Source organism: Aegilops tauschii, chromosome 7 (genome assembly GCF_002575655.3).
Source record: "Aegilops tauschii subsp. strangulata cultivar AL8/78 chromosome 7, Aet v6.0, whole genome shotgun sequence".
Lineage (NCBI taxonomy): Eukaryota > Viridiplantae > Streptophyta > Magnoliopsida > Poales > Poaceae > Aegilops > Aegilops tauschii.
This window is the reverse complement of record NC_053041.3, coordinates 498,536,343-498,554,341: the sequence shown is the minus strand read 5'-3', so window position 1 is coordinate 498,554,341 and position 17,999 is coordinate 498,536,343. Positions and strand designations below refer to the sequence as shown.

The window sequence follows — 17,999 nt, the reverse complement described above, 5'->3', positions numbered from 1 at the left end:
CTCCCGCGGGCGTTTCCTCGCCCCTCCGGAGGATGATGCACCGGCCGTCGGCATGGCGTTGAGGTCGATGGCCACGGGCGCGGGCGTGGACCGCGCCACCACGTTCACCTCCGGCGAGCATTCCCTGGAGAAGCGGGAGGCTTGCGGATAGACGTGGAAGCCGGGAATCGGCTGCCTGGCAGATGCGTGCCGCGACTCTAGCAGCACCATCCGAGGAAATGCCGACGAGCCCGTGCTGGCCGCGGCCATGGCGCCGCTGACGAGCCCGTGCTGGCCAGGGTTTAACCCTAGGTAGATCAGGGCCTCCCTCGTTGCTGCGGCGACTCGGGCATTGGTTTCCTCCTGCTTTGCGGCGGCGGAGAGGGCAGCGACGGCCGCTGCTTCGTCCCTTGTGTCTTGCGGGTGCCTCCGGCCCTTCCTCTAGGCCGACTTCACGACCCGCTCCTCGGGCGTCAGCTTCTTCTTGGGCGGCGCCGCAGTCTTGCGGGGTGCACGGGGCTTGCCTTTGGCGGAGGCGACGGGGGTGAGGCTGGACGAGGGGAGGGACGTGAGGCCGACGACGACATCGAGGGTCAGCGCGTCCATGGCGAGCGGCCGGGAGCGCGAGTGGGCGGGAGGGTTTTGGGAAAGTGGAGGGAAATGGTGGTTGCTGTGCCACCGACTGGCGAGCCAGGGGGAGGAGTAGGCGCGTGTCGCGCGCGTCCGTTTCATGTCCGCACTCAGGCTCAAATTTGGGCCAGGAATGAGTCGGCGGTCGGACGAAAAGCGGACGCGCGTCCATTTGGATCGACGCGTTGGGCTGACTTTTATGTTAACGGCGACCCAAACGGACACACGTAGGCGAAATGAGTCGGAGTGTTGGGGTTGCTCTAAGTGTGTGAGATGGCCGTCTGAAAACCTTAAAGCACTGAAATATATGACCCATCATGTGCAGAACCAGTCGATGTTTTGCTTACTTGCTACTCCCTCCGTTCCTAAATATAAGTCTTTGTAGAGATTCCACTAAATGGACTACATACAGAGCAAGATGAATGAATCTAAACTTAAAATGCAACTATATACATCCGTATGTGGTTCATAGTGAAATCTCTACAAAGACTTACATTTAGGAACGGAGGGAGTACATTATTTTTAAGTGCGTGGGCATGCAGAGCACTTGATGCTACAGGACACGGGCACATGGCCCAAGCAAGCATTGTTTGGAGACTCTTGCTAGCGGTCATGTTACATAGATTCGTTGCCTATGGGCCTGCTAAGCAGCTGGCGTACTCTGTAGTCTACTGACACAGTTTTTTGTCGGTCGACATGTGGTCAGCAAAATCAAAATTCATATAGAATGGTTCGTCAGTGTGAACACCCAGGACCCATTCTTCATTGCATGTCCTGGGTCCTTGGTTTCGCTAAGTCTGCACTATTTATCGTGATCAACAACTGGACGAACTTGAGCCCGCATGCAAGCAGCGTCGTCGTCGTCTATTCGTCTGCATTGTCTTCCCTCTCGTTGTCTTGAACCTATCTCCTGAGAAGTGCATCGCTAGACGCATTGGCATCAGGATTCGCATCAGGATGGCGTGCTAGTTAGAGTATAGTGGGGTGTTGGCTTTCAGTTTGCGGGGAAATATCAGGTGATACGAAAGCTTATATGCTACCATGATATATCAACTTAAAAGATTCAAATTCAAACTTGTCAAAAAATTTTGAAAAAAAATCATGGATGTTCATGGCATATATGTCGACAACCCCTAACAAATTCCGCTCAAAATTCAACATACACATACAGAAACAAAAAAGACAAATTCAGATGTGAATAGTGTCATTTTTGCTTTTGTCTTCTTTTGACACTATTCATGATGGATTTGTCTTTTTTTTCTCTATGCGTATGTTGGATTCTGATCAGAATTTTTTAGGGGTTGTCGACACATGTCATGTACATTCATGATTTTTTTCAGAATTTTTCACAAGTTTAAATTTGAAATTTTTCAAGTTAATATCATGATAGCATATAAGGGCTGGTATCACCTAAGAGTAGTACCACTAGTACTATAGCCCCCTGCTTCATGGTCAGAGGTTTGGAGCCTAGTAATTTTATTTTTACAATAATGCATGTGCGCAGAAGTAGTACCACTGCTACTAGCCTAGAGCTTGGAGCCTAGTAGTTTTACCATCCACTCTAGCTAAGTTGACTTCAGAAGTTCAACACAGTATGGTGAAACCCAATACTCTATATCAGATCGCACTTGTGGCATGTGTGGCAAACGCTATGGGTGGCTCTTTGGTGGTAGGATCTTAACGGTAGGGTATTTTTCACGTCAAACGGACGTCACGGCTCAGTCGAATCCTACCGCCAAGGTCTACCGCGGTAGGCAGTTATACCCTACCGCCATCAACCTCGGCGGTAGGAAAAGGGTCGGATCCAAAAAAAATTTAGACCAGGGTTAAATTTGGCTTAAGTTTCGCAAAAAGGTCAAAACACCAAAATTGGCCTTTGAATGCAGCAAGGCACACCCCCACCGCGCTGTAGATGAAACAAGGTCCTTGTGTCAGCCATGTGGCCACGGTATTTATCTATATATAATGATGTGTCTTTGTCATTCCCAGCACTTTTTAATGCACGGATCACCTCGATCAGGCCAACCATTGTCGTCCAGATGCCGCTGCGTCCATCCACTCTCCCTATCTCCTCTACTCTCCTAAGCCTCCTTCGTTAAATGGCAGAACCGAGGGAGGGCAAGCAGACATACAAGCAGAGCAGCCATGGCTACCCTCCACATGTTCCTCGGCCTCCTCCTCCTCTCCATGCACACCATTCCTCCTAGCATAGCCACAAAAGACGATACTCTCGCGCCAGGCCAGCCATTTGCCGTCGGCGACAAGCTCGTCTCCAGCAACGGCAAGTTCGCGCTTGGCTTCTTCCAGCCCAGTGCCGGCAACACCAGCAAGTCATCCACCTCTCCACATTGGTACCTTGCCATATGGTTCAACAAGATCCATGTCATCACTCCCGTTTGGGTCGCCAACCGGGAGACGCCAATCGCCGGACCCGATCTGAGAGCAACGCAGCTTCAAGTCTCAGAAGATGGCAACCTTGTCGTTTTAAACAACGCCACCCAATCCGTTGTCTGGTCCACCAACATCACCAATACAAGAACCAACACCAACATCTCCAATGCTAGAACCAACACCAGCAACACGAGGGCCATCCTCTTGGGCAGTGGGAACCTCGTCATAGAAAGCCTGTCAAGCGAGGTGCTGTGGCAGAGCTTCGACGACCCAACCGACGTCCTGCTCCCAGGCGCCAAGATCGGCTGGAACAAGGTCACCGGCCTGAACCGTCTCGGCATCTCGTGGAAGAGCCGGATTGATCCGGGCCTCGGCTCCTTCAGCGTGGGGCTGGTAACCAATGGCACCAGGATGGTGACGGCCAGGCGTCGAGGCTACCCTTCCGAAGTGTACTGGTGGTGGTCGCCTGACGACCACTCGTCGATGCAGATCCCAGCAATCACGAAGCTGCTGCAAATGAGCCCACAGACCAGCATGGTCGTCCCAGAATACGTCAACAACAGGGAGGAGGAGTACTACATGTACACCTCACCAGATGAGATCTCTTCGTTCCTCTTCATGGACGTGTTTGGTCAGGCCAGGCTGAACGTGTGGTCGCAAGACAACCAGGCATGGCATAGCATCTACGTCAACCCAGCCGATCCCTGCACCCCATACGCCGCCTGCGGACCGTTCACCGTCTGCACCGGCAGCTCGCACCCGCCATGCGAGTGCATGGAGAGCTTCTCCAGAACGTCGCCTCAGGATTGGGAGCTCGGTGACCGGACAGGAGGGTGCTCCAGAAACACTCCGCTGGATTGCAATGGCAACAGGAGTTCCACAGACGTGTTCCACCCCATAGCTCGTGTGGCATTGCCCTATGGTCCCCAGAGTTTACAGCATGCTCCTGCAAATCGGAGCGAATGCGAATGGGCCTGCCTCACCAACTGCTCCTGCACTGCTTACTCCTACCATGACAGCAAATGCTCTGTTTGGCAAGGGGAGTTGTTCAGTGTAAACAAGGATGATGGCATCGAGATCAGCTCTGAATATACTCTGTATATTCGCCTTGCTGCCGGAGATGTTCCGAGTTCAACAAGAGATGGTAAAAGAAAACCAGCAGCTGGAGCTGTTATTGCTGCAAGCGTTATCAGTTTTGGGTTGCTGATGCTCATGCTGCTACTGGTGATCTTAAGGAACAGATTCAACTGGTGTGGTATGTCATCACAGGACACCAATCAAGGTAGTGTTGGAGTTGTTGCCTTTAGATACGCCGATTTGGGCCGTGCTACAAAGAATTTCTCAGTGAAGCTAGGAGCAGGAGGTTTTGGGACTGTATTTAAGGGAGTTCTAAGTGACCTGACTAGTGTAGCAGTGAAAAGGCTTGAAGGTGCGCGTCAGGGAGAGAAGCAATTCAGGGCAGAGGTAAGTGCACTTGGACTGATCCAGCACATCAACCTGGTCAAATTGGTTGGTTTCTGTTGTCATGGTGATAAGAGGCTACTTGTATATGAACACATGTGCAATGGTTCTCTTGATTCCCATCTGTTCCAAAGCAATGGTATAGTCCTCAACTGGAGCACCAGATATCAGATAGCCATCGGAGTTGCTAGAGGATTGTCCTACCTGCATCAGAGTTGCCGCGAATGCATCATACACTGCGATATCAAGCCAGAAAATGTACTTCTCGATGAATCGTTTGTCCCTAAAATTGCAGACTTTGGGTTGGCATCGGTCATAGGAAGGGATTTTAGCCGGGTTCTAACTACATTCAGGGGAACTACAGGGTATCTTGCCCCAGAGTGGCTTAGCGGGGTTGCTATTACATCAAAAGTCGATGTTTACAGCTTTGGCATGGTACTGATAGAAATCATATCGGGAAGAAGGAATGCGTCTGTTGTGCACACTAACAGCAACGACCATGTCACTTTTTTCCCTGTGCAAGCCATCAACAAGCTTCATGAGGGAGATGTGCAGAGCTTGGTAGATCCAGAATTACATGGTGACTTTAACTTGGATGAGGTTGAAAGAGTTTGCAATGTAGCATGTTGGTGTATCCAGGATAATGAGCTGGAGCGGCCAACAATGGGTGAAGTGGTCAGAGTTCTTGAGGGTCTAATGGAGCTTGATATGCCTCCGATGCCAAGACTGCTTGCGGCTATAACAACATAATGCTCTGATGTCACTTCGATGTAATAATTCTAACTATTTGTATTGTGTATGCTACCTTTATTTGCTTCAGAAAATTTTATGGTTCTCGTTTGGACGTGTAATAGCTCAAAGGTCATATAAGATTATAAATAATTTTTTTCCTGCATCTTATAGTTCATTTGATCTCTATTTTATTTGCTTCAGCAAATTTTATGGTTCTCGTTTGGAGCGTGTAATAGCTCAAGGATCATAAAATCTAGAATGATATGATAATTAATTAATTTCTTGCATCTTATAGTGCATTTGATATCGTACGGCAATACTAACTCACTTAGTGAATAAATTGAGAAAACAAAAAAATACAACTATTAATAAAAAAATAAACAAGTACACCAATTAAATGATAAATGTTGAAGGCTATCTGAACTCACAAATATCATCACTTATAAACTAGTCATCAACCTGTGCGCCTACATGCTAGCTATTTTATTAGAATACTACTTTTATTTAGGGAGTGTCTATATTACAGTCGACTCGAAACAAATTGGACTTCAATCAATTTTTTCATCTAGTGACAACGTGACACGTGTATGTATATATGTATGTACGACAAAAGAAACAACAGAAAAAATGAATGTATGTGAATTTATATCACGAGACAAAAAAGGACTGAAAACCAAAATAGTTTCAGTAAAAAACGTAACAGTGTAATAAATGCACTAAACCTGACCGTTGCATCTGAGGCCCCTTTGCACCTGAACATGGGGCAAATCTGGTAGTTGCTCACAGAATCACTTCATCCCATTCACATCTGATCGATCCCTTGTTATTCTCTTCACACCTGGAACACTTCTACCCCCAAGAACAACACAACTGCTCCATCATAAAGAAAGATCTGACATAGGAAAACAGGAATTCAGAGATTTAGGGACTGTAAAAATTCAGTGACTACTGCACACCACAGCAAACTAGATATATAGTGACTTCCAAGTAGAAATTGAACAGATTACAAAAACAACACACTGTAACTCCACTCTTTTGCTACTGTAAATTCATCATTTGTTGGCATTTACATAGAAAAAGTAGAGAGCAGTAAATAACTCATGAAGTAGTTAACATGTCAGAAGCAGCAAACTGTAATATCAGTGAACAACAGGAAAATAACAAAAATAGGCATCAGAAGCTCAGGTTTTAACTGTAAAAAACACATGATTTGCAGGAATATAACAATTGTAACTCACCTACATACCAACTGTAAGAGCACATCTACAATCCAAGTATCCAACCTTAGAAGTAGGCTGGTAAAAATGTTTTTTCCCTATATACATACATGCATCATACAAACTTACAATCGCATGTATACAGTAAATTGCCTTAAATCTCACTGTAAAAAGCAAAAGAAATACTAAGCTAAGAACCAGCCTAAAAATTTGGTATTACCCAACACATGTATGCATGCAAAGCCCAACATCTACAATCCCAAGTAAGAAGTAGGTTGGAAAAATGGTCTTCCCTAACATACATACATGCATAAAAAACTAAGGTTTCAACTATAAAACACATCTACAATCCAACCTGAGAAGTAGGCTGGACAAATCATTTTTCCGAACATACATACATCCATCATACTACCAACAGTTGCGTATACACAGTAAATTGCCTTTAAGATCACTGTAAAAAGGAAAAGCAACAATACTAACCTAGGAACCGGCCTTTAAATTCGGTAATACCAATCATACAAACACACCTGCACAGTACAAAAAGCCTATAAGCTCACTCTAGAAAAGGAATAACAACCTAAGGAACAAACTAGAAAAACAGTATTGCCCGACATACATTCATGCATCAAGGTATTTACAGTGACACATCAAGCTATTTACAGTGACACATACACAGTATAAACCCTTCAAGGTCAGTGTATAAAAGGAAAACCGCCCAAGGAGCAGGCTAGTACTACCTAACATACATAGTCTATGGAAAAATAGTATGGGGATGTACAGACAAATACATGAATACTACAGATCAAAAACAAATAAAACTGAGTTGAAACATATGAATCTTCAAAAAAACTGCACTGCACGCTCTCCATCATTTTTTGCCAATGCAGGAAAATGTTTTTATATTGAGCAGGGACAACAGTCAGGACCTACATATGCAATCCTTCACATACTCTTTGGGGAAAAATGACATTTCATTTCTTAATGTAAGTGCAGAGCAGACAATTTCCATATATTCTGAAGCAAAAGAATATTTAATGTTTAGTCGATATACATCTAAAACTTGCTATAAACTGCAGGGGATGTATACATTCACTCAGTTACTATTGTCAGACAGCTGGTTTGCCGTAAGACGAAAACCTAGAATTGATAAACCCACAATGTTCTGTTACTACTTACTAGAAATGCAGATATCATGTTTAGCTGCTTATTTGACTTTTACACAGGAACAACTAGCATAAGAAAGACTTACAAATCCAGCGGAAGCACTTACACCGGATCATGCTTACAACTTGGGACCTGAAAAAAAAATAGTGCAAACAGACAAGAAACTGTAAGATACCTACTGCTTGACTCGACAGAAACATGAACCCAATTACTAACTAACACAGTAAACTGGTTATCTATTTTACAGGGGGCAGAACAAGGACAAGCAGATCCAGATTTGCGTAATGCAAAAAAATGAAAATCCATTGGAAATCTGCCTCTTTGACAATTATCAGTTTTGCCATCGGTTGTATAACACTACTCAGTTTTGCCACTAAAAATTTTCACTACTCAAAAATGCCATTGTTCCGTTCGACACAACCTCAAAAAATACCATTTTTCAACGTTACCGTCAGGTCAAGGGACGTTGACCGAAGGTAGATGACGGGAATACCCCTGATCTCAATTTGCACTCTCTCTCTCCATAGTATGGCCCCACTTGTCAGGATAAAGAATTTTGAAGAAAAAAGAGACCCGTCGACACCTCGCTGTCGATGGGGCACATGCCTACCATTCCAACCAACCCAAGCATCCATTCAAATATAGAATTCTATTCTGATAGTGTAATCTACCTTGTCCTAACTAAAGAACCTAATCCTTTGCACGACCTGCTCATGCCAGTTTTCCCAGTCGGAACCACAATCCCTAGCCGCCGCCGCCGCCTGCCTAACCCCTCACCTGGCACCGCCGGTCGCCGGGCTGGCCGCCCAGCTCCGGTGCCCCTCCACTCGCCGCAGCTGCGGCGCCTCCGGCCGAGCGCCGCTGTGCTGCTCAACGAGTGCCGCCACCCGCCGCAACTCAGCTCTGCCTCCGGCCCAGCAGGCAGCTCCGGCGCTTCTCCCGGTTGACTCTGCGGCTCCTCCTGGGTCTTGAAGTGCAATTGTTTCACGGCAATGGCGACGAACAGCAGGCCCAAATCGGAGGATTCCATCGGCCACCGGACGCCCCAACATGGCATAGGCTCTGAAATTCCTCCATGTGAGTATACTAATTCTCAGTGTGCGTGTGTGGTTCAATATAGTTTGTAGAGGTCAAAATTCTTGTGTAGAATTTGTAGTAGCTGACGTTGCCTTATTGATAACCGCGTGCTAGCTAGCAACAAGAAAAGACACGACACGCTGCTGTGTTGGAATACTATTCCATCTACACGATATAAGGGATGTATCTCCTTTCACATCAAAAGATTTCTGTAGCTCAGCTGGTTAGCTATCGCGGCGTGCAGGCCGTGGTCTTGGGTTCGAAGCCCCGCACTGCCAATTTTCATTTTCTCTTTTCATGCGCCCCTCACAGATGGGCCCACAAGTCAAAAGAGAGAAAGGGGAGTTGATGTCGGGACCCCGATTCCAAGTCACACCGATCTAGCCTGTAACACCTCATATCACTTTGCGGCCTCACGCACGGTACCCCCACGGGTGTCGCCTTACCATGGCCCGGGACCGTTTGCGCCTTTTGGCTCACGTATATGACAATGTCGCTAGCATCCATATGACAGAGAACCCGGGCCGACATGGCTAGTCGTGAACCCAAAGCGGCACTAACGTATGGGGACAGGCATACATGAATCAACATCGAACGTGTCGGTCAGCAGCGTGCGAATCCGGGCTGTAGCACTGGGCTAACAGGACTCCGGGAACCCAGGCTGTAGCAGGCTAAGCAGGACTCCGGATGTCACCGCGTGACATTTCCCCGAAGGGACAGACACAGGAACGATATGAAACACATGCCGGCCAGTCAAGTGTTCCGGAGCAGTAGTGCTGGGCTAGCAGGACTCCGGTGAACCGGGCTGTAGCGGACTACTATGGCTCATGGGAGCACAAGACTACATTTCCCCATAGGAGAGGCTACCAAGGATAAACAACTAGGTTATCGGATCCCACACATACCAAGCATTTCAATCATACACACAATATGCTCGATATGTGCAAATACAACATGGCATCACAACAAGACTCTACGACTCAGAGTATTTATTCATTAGGCTCCGAAGAGCCAGATATTACAAACATGGGTCTCATGACCCAACATTCAGAGCATACAAGTCAAACACATGCGGAAGCTTAACATGTCTGAGTACAGACATCTACAAATGAAAAAGGCTGAGAAGCCTAACTATCTACCAGATCCTGCCGAGGGCACAAGATCGTAGCTGAGGTATCAAGCTAAACGTCGAAGTCCACACGGAACTACTAGCGAGACTGACGTCTCTCTGCAAAACATAAAATAGGCAAACGTGAGTACAAATGTACCCAGCAAGACTTACATCAGAACTAGCTACATATGCATCGGTATCAACAAAGGGGGGTGGTGGAGTTTGACTGCAGCAAGCCAGCTTTGACTCGGTGGCTATCCTAAACTATGACTGCAAGTAACTCTTTGAGGTGGCGCACACGGGTCCACATATTCACCAAATCAATACTCCACTATGGACCCGCTCCCGTCTACCTACGAGAACGCCATCCATAGCACTCACGCTTATCTTGCGCATTTTAGAGTATCCACTTTCACTTGTCTATGAACTGTTATAGGCAACCCAGAAGTCCATTTCCGCGGACACGGCTATTCGAATAGATGATGTTAACCCTGCAGGGGTGTACTTCGTCACACACGCTCTCGCCACTTACCACCATGTACACGTCGTGTACCTCGGCAACCTTCAAGCGGAAGCCTGGCGAGGGAGTCGGCCACAGCCTACCTAAACACTCAAGTCTCTAGTCCAGGTTTATCGCCTATTCAGGTTTCATCCGCAGGGAGTCCGGCCGAGGTTTCCACATACGGCCCCGAACGATGTGTGCAGGGTTCCCGAGACACCAAATGGGTGCCCGGTACACCGTGCCACGTGCCTACCGCATCACAGCCCACCCCTCGGTCAGCGCTGTCCACGGCCTCCAGCATACTACTAACACCAGAAACTACTTGCAACTCCTGGACAGAGGACAAGGGTGATTAAGAAGCCGAGAGGGTCCATTGGTTTCGGGCCCAATGCGTGGTAGTAACTGTATCATGGATCACAAACACAGAACTCAGTTCCTGAGGACGGCTGCAATGAGACAACCCACCATGTACTCCTACATGGCCTCTCACCGCTACCTTTACCAAATCGTGTTCACACACTTAGCTCACACACAGTAGGACATGTTCATCACCATTCCAATTCATCCCCGACGAATCAGACCCGACTCAACTCTAAGCAGTAGCAGGCATGACAAACAAGCATGAATGAGTAGGCACATCAGGGCTCAAACAACTCCTACTCATGCTAGTGGGTTTCATCTATTTACTGTGGCAATGACAGGTCATGCAGAGGAAAAGGGGTTCAACTACCGCAGCATGTAACAGTTGAATCGATTGTCCTAATGCAGTAGAAGAGAGCAGGAGCGAGAGAATGGGATTGTATCGGAATGAACAAGGGGGTTTTGCTTGCCTGACACTTCCGAATATAGTATAGCTCTTCATCGGTGTCATCGATCTCATCGTCGGAATCACGGCTATCGAGAGGGGACAATCACCGGCAAACAAGGAAGAACACAATCAATGCAATGCAACAATTATGATGCATGATTATGACATGGCAATATGACATGATTTGGCCTAATGCAACTAGCAACAGAAAGGTTTGGGTTGATTTGAACTCAAGGTTCAAATTCAAATTCAAACTATGAATTCAAATAGTGCATTATCATGTTTTCACCTATACAGCAGGTATAACTTAGTTTGACATGCATGAAAATGATACAGATGGATAGATTGCATTTTTCTGATAATTTTTCATATATAAATTATTTCATTCTGAGCTACGGTTGATTTTATATGATTTTTAGAAGTTTATACTATTTTCTGGAATTTCCCGATTAAAAATAAATCCAGAAAATGTAATACTGCGTCAGCCTGACGTCATCACTGCGTCAGCGAGTCAACGGGCTGGCCAGGGTCAAACCTGACCCGTGGGACCCGCACGTCAGTGTGACAGGGCAGGAACAGAGGCTGACCAGTGGGGCCAGGTCAACGGCCACGTCAGCGTAGTCAAACTGACACGTGGGGCCACTGAACTTAGATTAACTTAATCTATTTTTATTAGCTGGTTAATTAGACAGTGGGGCCCGGCTGTCATTGACTCAGGTGGTAGTTAGTGGGGTGATTAGCTCCTAACAGCCGGGTTGGGTCGGCGGTTAGTCGCCGACGACGTCCAGAGACGGCGGCGTCGCTCGGGTTTTGCCCTCCGGCGACCAAATCGGCGGCGGAGGGGCTCTACGTGCAACTGCGACTCGTCCGCGTCCAACGGTGCCATTAGCTCGAGCCGGGGTGAACCAGAACAACGGCGGGGAGCACATCCGCGGCGGCGCCCGCACGGGGTTGGCCGAGGCAGCGTTGTGGTGTGCGGGAAGAAGAGTTGGTGGGGGTTATCAGCTCCTGGGAGCGTGGTGAGCATGACGACGGCCTCGGACGCGAGCTACAGCAGCTGTGGCCGCGACGGCACCATGGCCGGCGGCGAGGAGCGCTCGGCATGGTGGGGCGGCAGCTGGAGGACAGGCACGAAGGGGGCGAGCAAGGGGAAAGAATCAGGAGCTCACAGGGATGCGACAGGGCAGGTCAGCGGCCTCGGGGACGCTCTGGTCGAGGCGAATCGACACCGGCGATCTCCGGCCAGAGGCGGCGGGGACGAGCTCGATGGCGACGCTTCCGGGCGTCGGGGCTTGCTTCCTTCGTCGAGGGGACGTAGGAGACGATGGCGGTGCTGCTGGATATCCTAGCTAGGCGAGGGGGGCTCGGTGGCCACGGCAACGGCGACGGTGGCGACGGCTCCGTTCGGTGGTGCTGCGGGGAGAGAGACAGAGGGGAGGGGAGAGAGCGCAGCGAGTGAGGGAGAGGAGACAGGGGCTTCGGGGCGTCGTCGTGGCGTCGCCAGGAGGGGCCGTGGAAGCAGGAGGTGGCGCGGGCGCGTGCTCGGCGGCGGTGCGCTGTCCCCCTCCTCTGCCTACTAGCAAAGGTAGGTGGTGACTGGCATGGGCCAGGTGGGCTGGCCTAGCCACTTGGGCTGCAGGTAAGGCCCAGGTAAGGTTCTCTCTCTCTTCTGACTTTTATTTCTCTTTTCTATTTTTTCTGCTATTTGTTTTGACTTGATTTAAAACATCAAATCATTTTCTAAACTTTCTGTAAATTGTTATGTGAGCTCAGAAACTAGTCCAAGGTCACAGGCAACTCACAAAAATATATGGACTTTATTTCTTATGTAACAGAAATAAATCCAACCCAAATATGTCATTGATTTAATTCAAAAGGCCCAAAATAAATATTTCTGTGATTCCAAAAATATTGGTTTGAATTTTATTCTTGCCAATATTTTTTTCAAGGTCTAACAGGAACATTTTCTTGGGCTTCTTTGAGAAGATTTTGATGTTGATCATTTTTAAAATGATTTCTGAGGCTCTCCAATTCCCCAATTCAAATTTGAAGGAAATTTAGTCATGATGCATGGATGCAAGAAAAATCAAGCAAGGGCTGATCTGGGGCTGTGACAGTTGACAAATGGGATAAGGGTATTTTCGTCATCTACCTTCGATCAACGTCCATTGACCTGACGGTAACGGTGAAAAATGGTCTTTTTGAGGTTGTGTCCAACGGAACAATGGCATTTTTGAGTAGTGAAAATTTTTAGTGGCAAAACTGAGTAGTGTTATACAACCGATGGCAAAACTGATAAAAACCCTGATATTGAATAAGATACAGAACTGAAGTAAAAAAGAAAATAAATTAGAAAAAGAAAAGGAAAATACCACAAACACAAACATTACCTTGCAGGTAGCTGATGATGAGATATCTCTCAGTAACTGCTAGCTGCCTAGGTCTCAAAGAATCAACTGAAGCAAAAAAACTTCCCAGAATATCTTGTGAAGGTTAATGACACTGGAAAATCATTAGACCTCTTTTGTTTCTACAGAAATCAAAAACAAAAATTAGAACTGAAGGAAAATGATGCAACTATAACTCACTTCAGTAATATATAAATGTAAATAATGTATAATTTGGAAAACCACTTAAGTATTATATAGAAATCATTCATATATACAAATGCTAAAATGAAAAGGGAAAATAGTATCCTTCAGCTATACAGCTCATGCAAAATTAGATAGAAAACAAAACTATAAATCTATACCAACCTAACAGTAAATATATGCAAACCGATACAACTTCATTCAGTCCAAGTGTAAATTACAGAAAAATGCAACTGTAACATCTATAAAAAAGACCAAAAAACAATTACAACCCGCTTTGTTCATATTTTAGTCTTGATTCGAAAACTACTGATAAAAATTATAAAAACAAATACAGCTGGAAATCTATACAAGCGAAAAGGTAAATTACAAAACCACTTAATGCATATTAACTCTTCATTCATGAAGTGAACTATTCTGGAAGTACTGAAGCAAATTTACAGAAAGAATACAATTGTAAAATCTGTAGAAGCATGACTGTAAATTACAATCTGCTAAAGCGCGTATTTAATCTGTTCCCATAAATTGAACTTAAGTTTATTTATGATGCTTAATGGTTAGAACTACATTAATGATTTTCCAGTTGTTTTTCTATTTGGGGAACTTCAGGTTTCTTTAGCACCATTATAGTAAGGATGTTTTTTATTTGAGGTAAGCTCCAATATTTAATAGAGAAGAAGCAAATGGGAACATAAATAGTCTTGAATAAAATGGTGCGACGTACTCTGAAATGTTAGAGCATCTATAGTTGGCCGTCCCAAACCAGCCTCAAACGTCCAGGCGGCATGCTCGGTCACTGACCGGTCACGAAATTTTGACCTATACGGGCGCCTCAAACGGGCCTCAAACGTCTGGGTCGACCGTCACCCCTCATATCTAGCCCAAATATGGGGCGGATATGGGGGCGCCCGAGCGCGCCCGTCACATAGGACTGACGGCGGGGTCTCACGCGGAAACGCCCGGAAACCCGGCAGTTCCTCCGTCGACGCGGTGTGAACTCTCGTGGCATCGCTCCGGCTCGCTGCCCGAGGCCAAATCCGGTTATTTAAGCCAGCCGGCGTCCCCCAACCCTAGCCCATCCACCTCATCCCTCTCTGCGCCACCACCCGAGCCCGTTCGCCTCATCTCCCCCGCTCTCCGACATTGCCATGGTCCCGCGCAAGATCACGACGTACGCTATACTGAAGCTGGATCACTGGAGGCAGATCGCGGAGGAGCAAGATTAAATGGTATAGTTTTTGATAGATAGATCGAACAAAAATACAAAATAAAATAAATAAATAGAATTACAGCAAGGTATTTTTGGTTTTAATATATGATAAAAGATAGACCCGGGGGCCATAGTTTTCACTAGAGGCTTCTTTCTTGAAAATAGCATATGGTGGGTCACACTATAATTTGTACTATCCAATAATTTAGCAACTTTGTTTTATAAAAACAAAGATCAATATGTAGAAGGGAACTATTTGAAAAAATGCTCCAAATTACATAGAAGATATAGACAAACAAATAAGAAGCATGCATGCACCATTGATATTTTCTTAGTTGCGCTGGTAACACGGGTGGCGACGACCACCACCAGCCAAAGCCCTACCCCCTACCTCCGCCACTTCCGATTGACGCCCAGTGCATCATGAGTGCAGTGGGACAGCTTTCTCTCCCTCATGCGCCATCTCCGTGGTGCATGTGGGTGACCTATGCTCGTCGGCGCCACCGTTGGTGAGTGCCCTCCTCCTTCAACAAGTGGATTATGAGTACTATCTCCGTGACTCATGTCACTCAGATTGATGATGCACAAGTAAGTTTGGTGTCGGATCCCATTGGTGGTGATAATTGGACATGGAAAAGTGTTGTAGTCAAAAATAACCTCATACCCCCGTATGCAGATGTAATACTCATCATTCCAATCGGAACTAGAGAGGGCGAGGATCTGTTGACATCTTGGCATGGGCATTTGAAAAGACCAGGATTTATGTTGTAAGAGTCAACATATCAATCTCTAATGACTCAAAATAAGCAACGAGCTCTAGGAGAAGGGATGATCTTAGAAACTTCAAAAACAGATAAACAACTGTGGTCTTGGCTATGGAAGCTCAAAGTTGTGCCCAAGGTGAGAGTCTTTTGGTGGCACATGATGCGGGGGATTCTTCCCATCGGAAGTTTGTTGAACCATCATCATGTCTTGAGCGAAAGCAAGTGCAAAATATGCCTTCATGAAGATGAGGATATGATGCATGCACTTCTAAATTGTTCCCATGCGAGGATGTTCTCGAGGGAAGCTCCGGAAGGGCTTAAGATCAAATGTCCATAACTCCATCCTCTCACATGGTCAAAGGATATCTTATGTGATTATATATTTTTAGAAGCCGATAGGGCAAAGCTGATTTCAATCATGTGTGCTATTTGGACTTCCCCAAATAATAGTACACATGATAAAGCTTAATCAAGTTCAGTCGATGAAGCTGACATGTGAGTCGTTGGCCCTGCTTGATCTTTCAAGAGAGCATGCTCGCGTATTACCTGGTCATGGTTGACATCCGTGCGGGGGAGGGATGGATCAAAATTTTATGGACGCTCGCCAAGGAGGAGCTGGAGGGGTGGGAGAACCTACTATGCCCTTATGGTTCCCAGTGTAAGCCCTATTTAGTGATTACAGACCCTCCCATATCTGAAGCATATGCACTCCAGGACAGTCTCATCTTTGCAAAGCTTCGAGGCTTCGAGAAGGTTGCCATGGAGACCGACTGTCTGGAGATCATCAATCTCTGGAATACACGCCGCAACCCTAGGGCGTCGATGGTGCCTGTCCTTTCTGAAATTGCGGAGTATGCCTCTTCGTTTAGTTCTTTTGTTATTCAACATGTAATGAGGTCAACAAACACTTGTGCCCACTTTTTGCGAAGCAGGTAAGCACACTGGAGGACACAGAATGTTGATTAGTCTCTACGCCTAGTGCCGTGGTTATTTCACTCACAATACATATAGGGGTGCGTATGGAGGAGCGTCGTGCCTACAGAAAGGTATAGATGGCAGTACGCACAAAGAATTATACATGTTACCGAAAAAGGCTTTCACCCCGCTTTATATTATAAAGCAAACCGCCCAAGCCAAACATCCAACAAGGTTCACACAAACACACACACACACACACAAGTCTCACAAACATAGAAGTATCAAGGGTTAGTGCTGAGGGCACAGCTCAACAAGCCCTGAAAATAGAAAAAACTCGCACACACGGCAGCCCAAACAGAGGGACTAGTCGGGCTTCGGGGGAGGAGGCGGCAGCGGGGGCGCCATGCGAAAGGCCATCGATCGAAGGTCGGCGAGGATAATGTTGATGGCGTCCCGGTCCTGAGGGCGGCTAAGCGGCCGCCAGAGCTGCAAGTAACCACACATTTTGAAGATTGCGTCAGTCGAACGACGAAGAGGAACTTTCTGAATGACAAGCTTATTGCGAATGGTCCAAAGCGTCCAGGCAAGAACCCCAACACATAGCCATCTAATATGGCGGTAGTGGGGTGGGGAGGCATGGATTTCAACAAGCAGGTCGGGAAAGTTGGTGTTGCACCACTGACCACCGACCGTCTCGTGGAAACAGGACCAGAGAAACTGGGTTGTGGAGCAAGAGAAGAAGATGTGGTTAGCATCCTCCACCGTGCCGCACAGGGGGCAGATCCCATCTCCAGGTCCATTACGCTTAAGGACTTCAACCCCAGAAGGGAGGCGTCCCCGGATCCACTGCCATAAGAAGATCCTGATTTTCAGGGGCAAGCGGACATCCCAAATCAAGCTAAAGGGCTCGGGGGCCGACGAGGGGGCGATGGCCGCGTAGAGGGACTTAGTGGAAAAGCAGCCGGAGGGCTCCAGTCGCCATGAGATGGAGTCAGGGGAGTCCTCAATGTCCATCGGGAGAAGGGCGATGTCCTGGAGGAGAGCATCCCATGCGGCCACTTCAAGCGGGCCAAAGGGGCGACGGAAGGCGAGGCGCCCTAAGTCAATAAGGGTCGTCTCGACAGAGACCCAAGGGTCCACCGCAATGGCAAAGAGCTCCGGAAATCGCGCGGCCAGGGGGAGGTCGCCGATCCACCGGTCAAACCAAAACAGGGTCGAGGACCCGGTGCCAACCGAGATGGACGTGCCGATGCGGAGCACAGGAAGCAACTGGATCACGGTCTGCCAAAACTGGGAGCCACCAGATCGCTGACAGAATGCGAGTGGCTGGCCCCGAAGGTACTTGTTCCGGATGATGGTGAGCCAAAGACCGCCATCTCCATTGACGATGCGCCAGAGCCATCGGGTCAGGAGAGCAATGTTCATGCGTCGGGAGGACAAAATC

The 17,999-nt window shown here is 47.3% G+C and overlaps 2 protein-coding genes across 6 annotated transcripts in view; one reads left to right on the top strand and one right to left on the bottom strand.

Annotated features, from left to right (window-relative positions):
- The window catches only part of LOC120967988 (sucrose transport protein SUT5), a 54,613-nt gene extending 40,431 nt beyond the window's left edge, over positions 1–14,182 (bottom strand). Inside the window, exons 1-4 of one of the 5 annotated variants that reach the window (XM_045230743.2) lie at positions 13,463–14,181; positions 7,681–7,706; positions 6,891–6,937; positions 5,921–6,085 (exon numbers count right to left, since the gene is read on the bottom strand). The gene's annotated coding sequence lies outside the window, so the exon portion shown is untranslated. Of the gene's footprint in view, positions 1–5,915; positions 6,086–6,890; positions 6,938–7,659; positions 7,707–13,462 lie in introns of all 5 variants that reach the window. The other 4 variants (XM_040394324.3, XM_045230741.2, XM_045230744.2 and 1 more) reach the window with 4 other exon arrangements.
- LOC109756189 (G-type lectin S-receptor-like serine/threonine-protein kinase At2g19130) lies at positions 1,128–5,361 on the top strand. Its single transcript, XM_020315054.4, has one exon. It carries the CDS (start codon positions 2,755–2,757, stop codon positions 5,209–5,211), a length of 2,457 nt encoding a protein of 818 aa, XP_020170643.1. The 5' UTR covers positions 1,128–2,754; the 3' UTR covers positions 5,212–5,361.
- Positions 14,183–17,999: the final 3,817 nt, after the last annotated feature.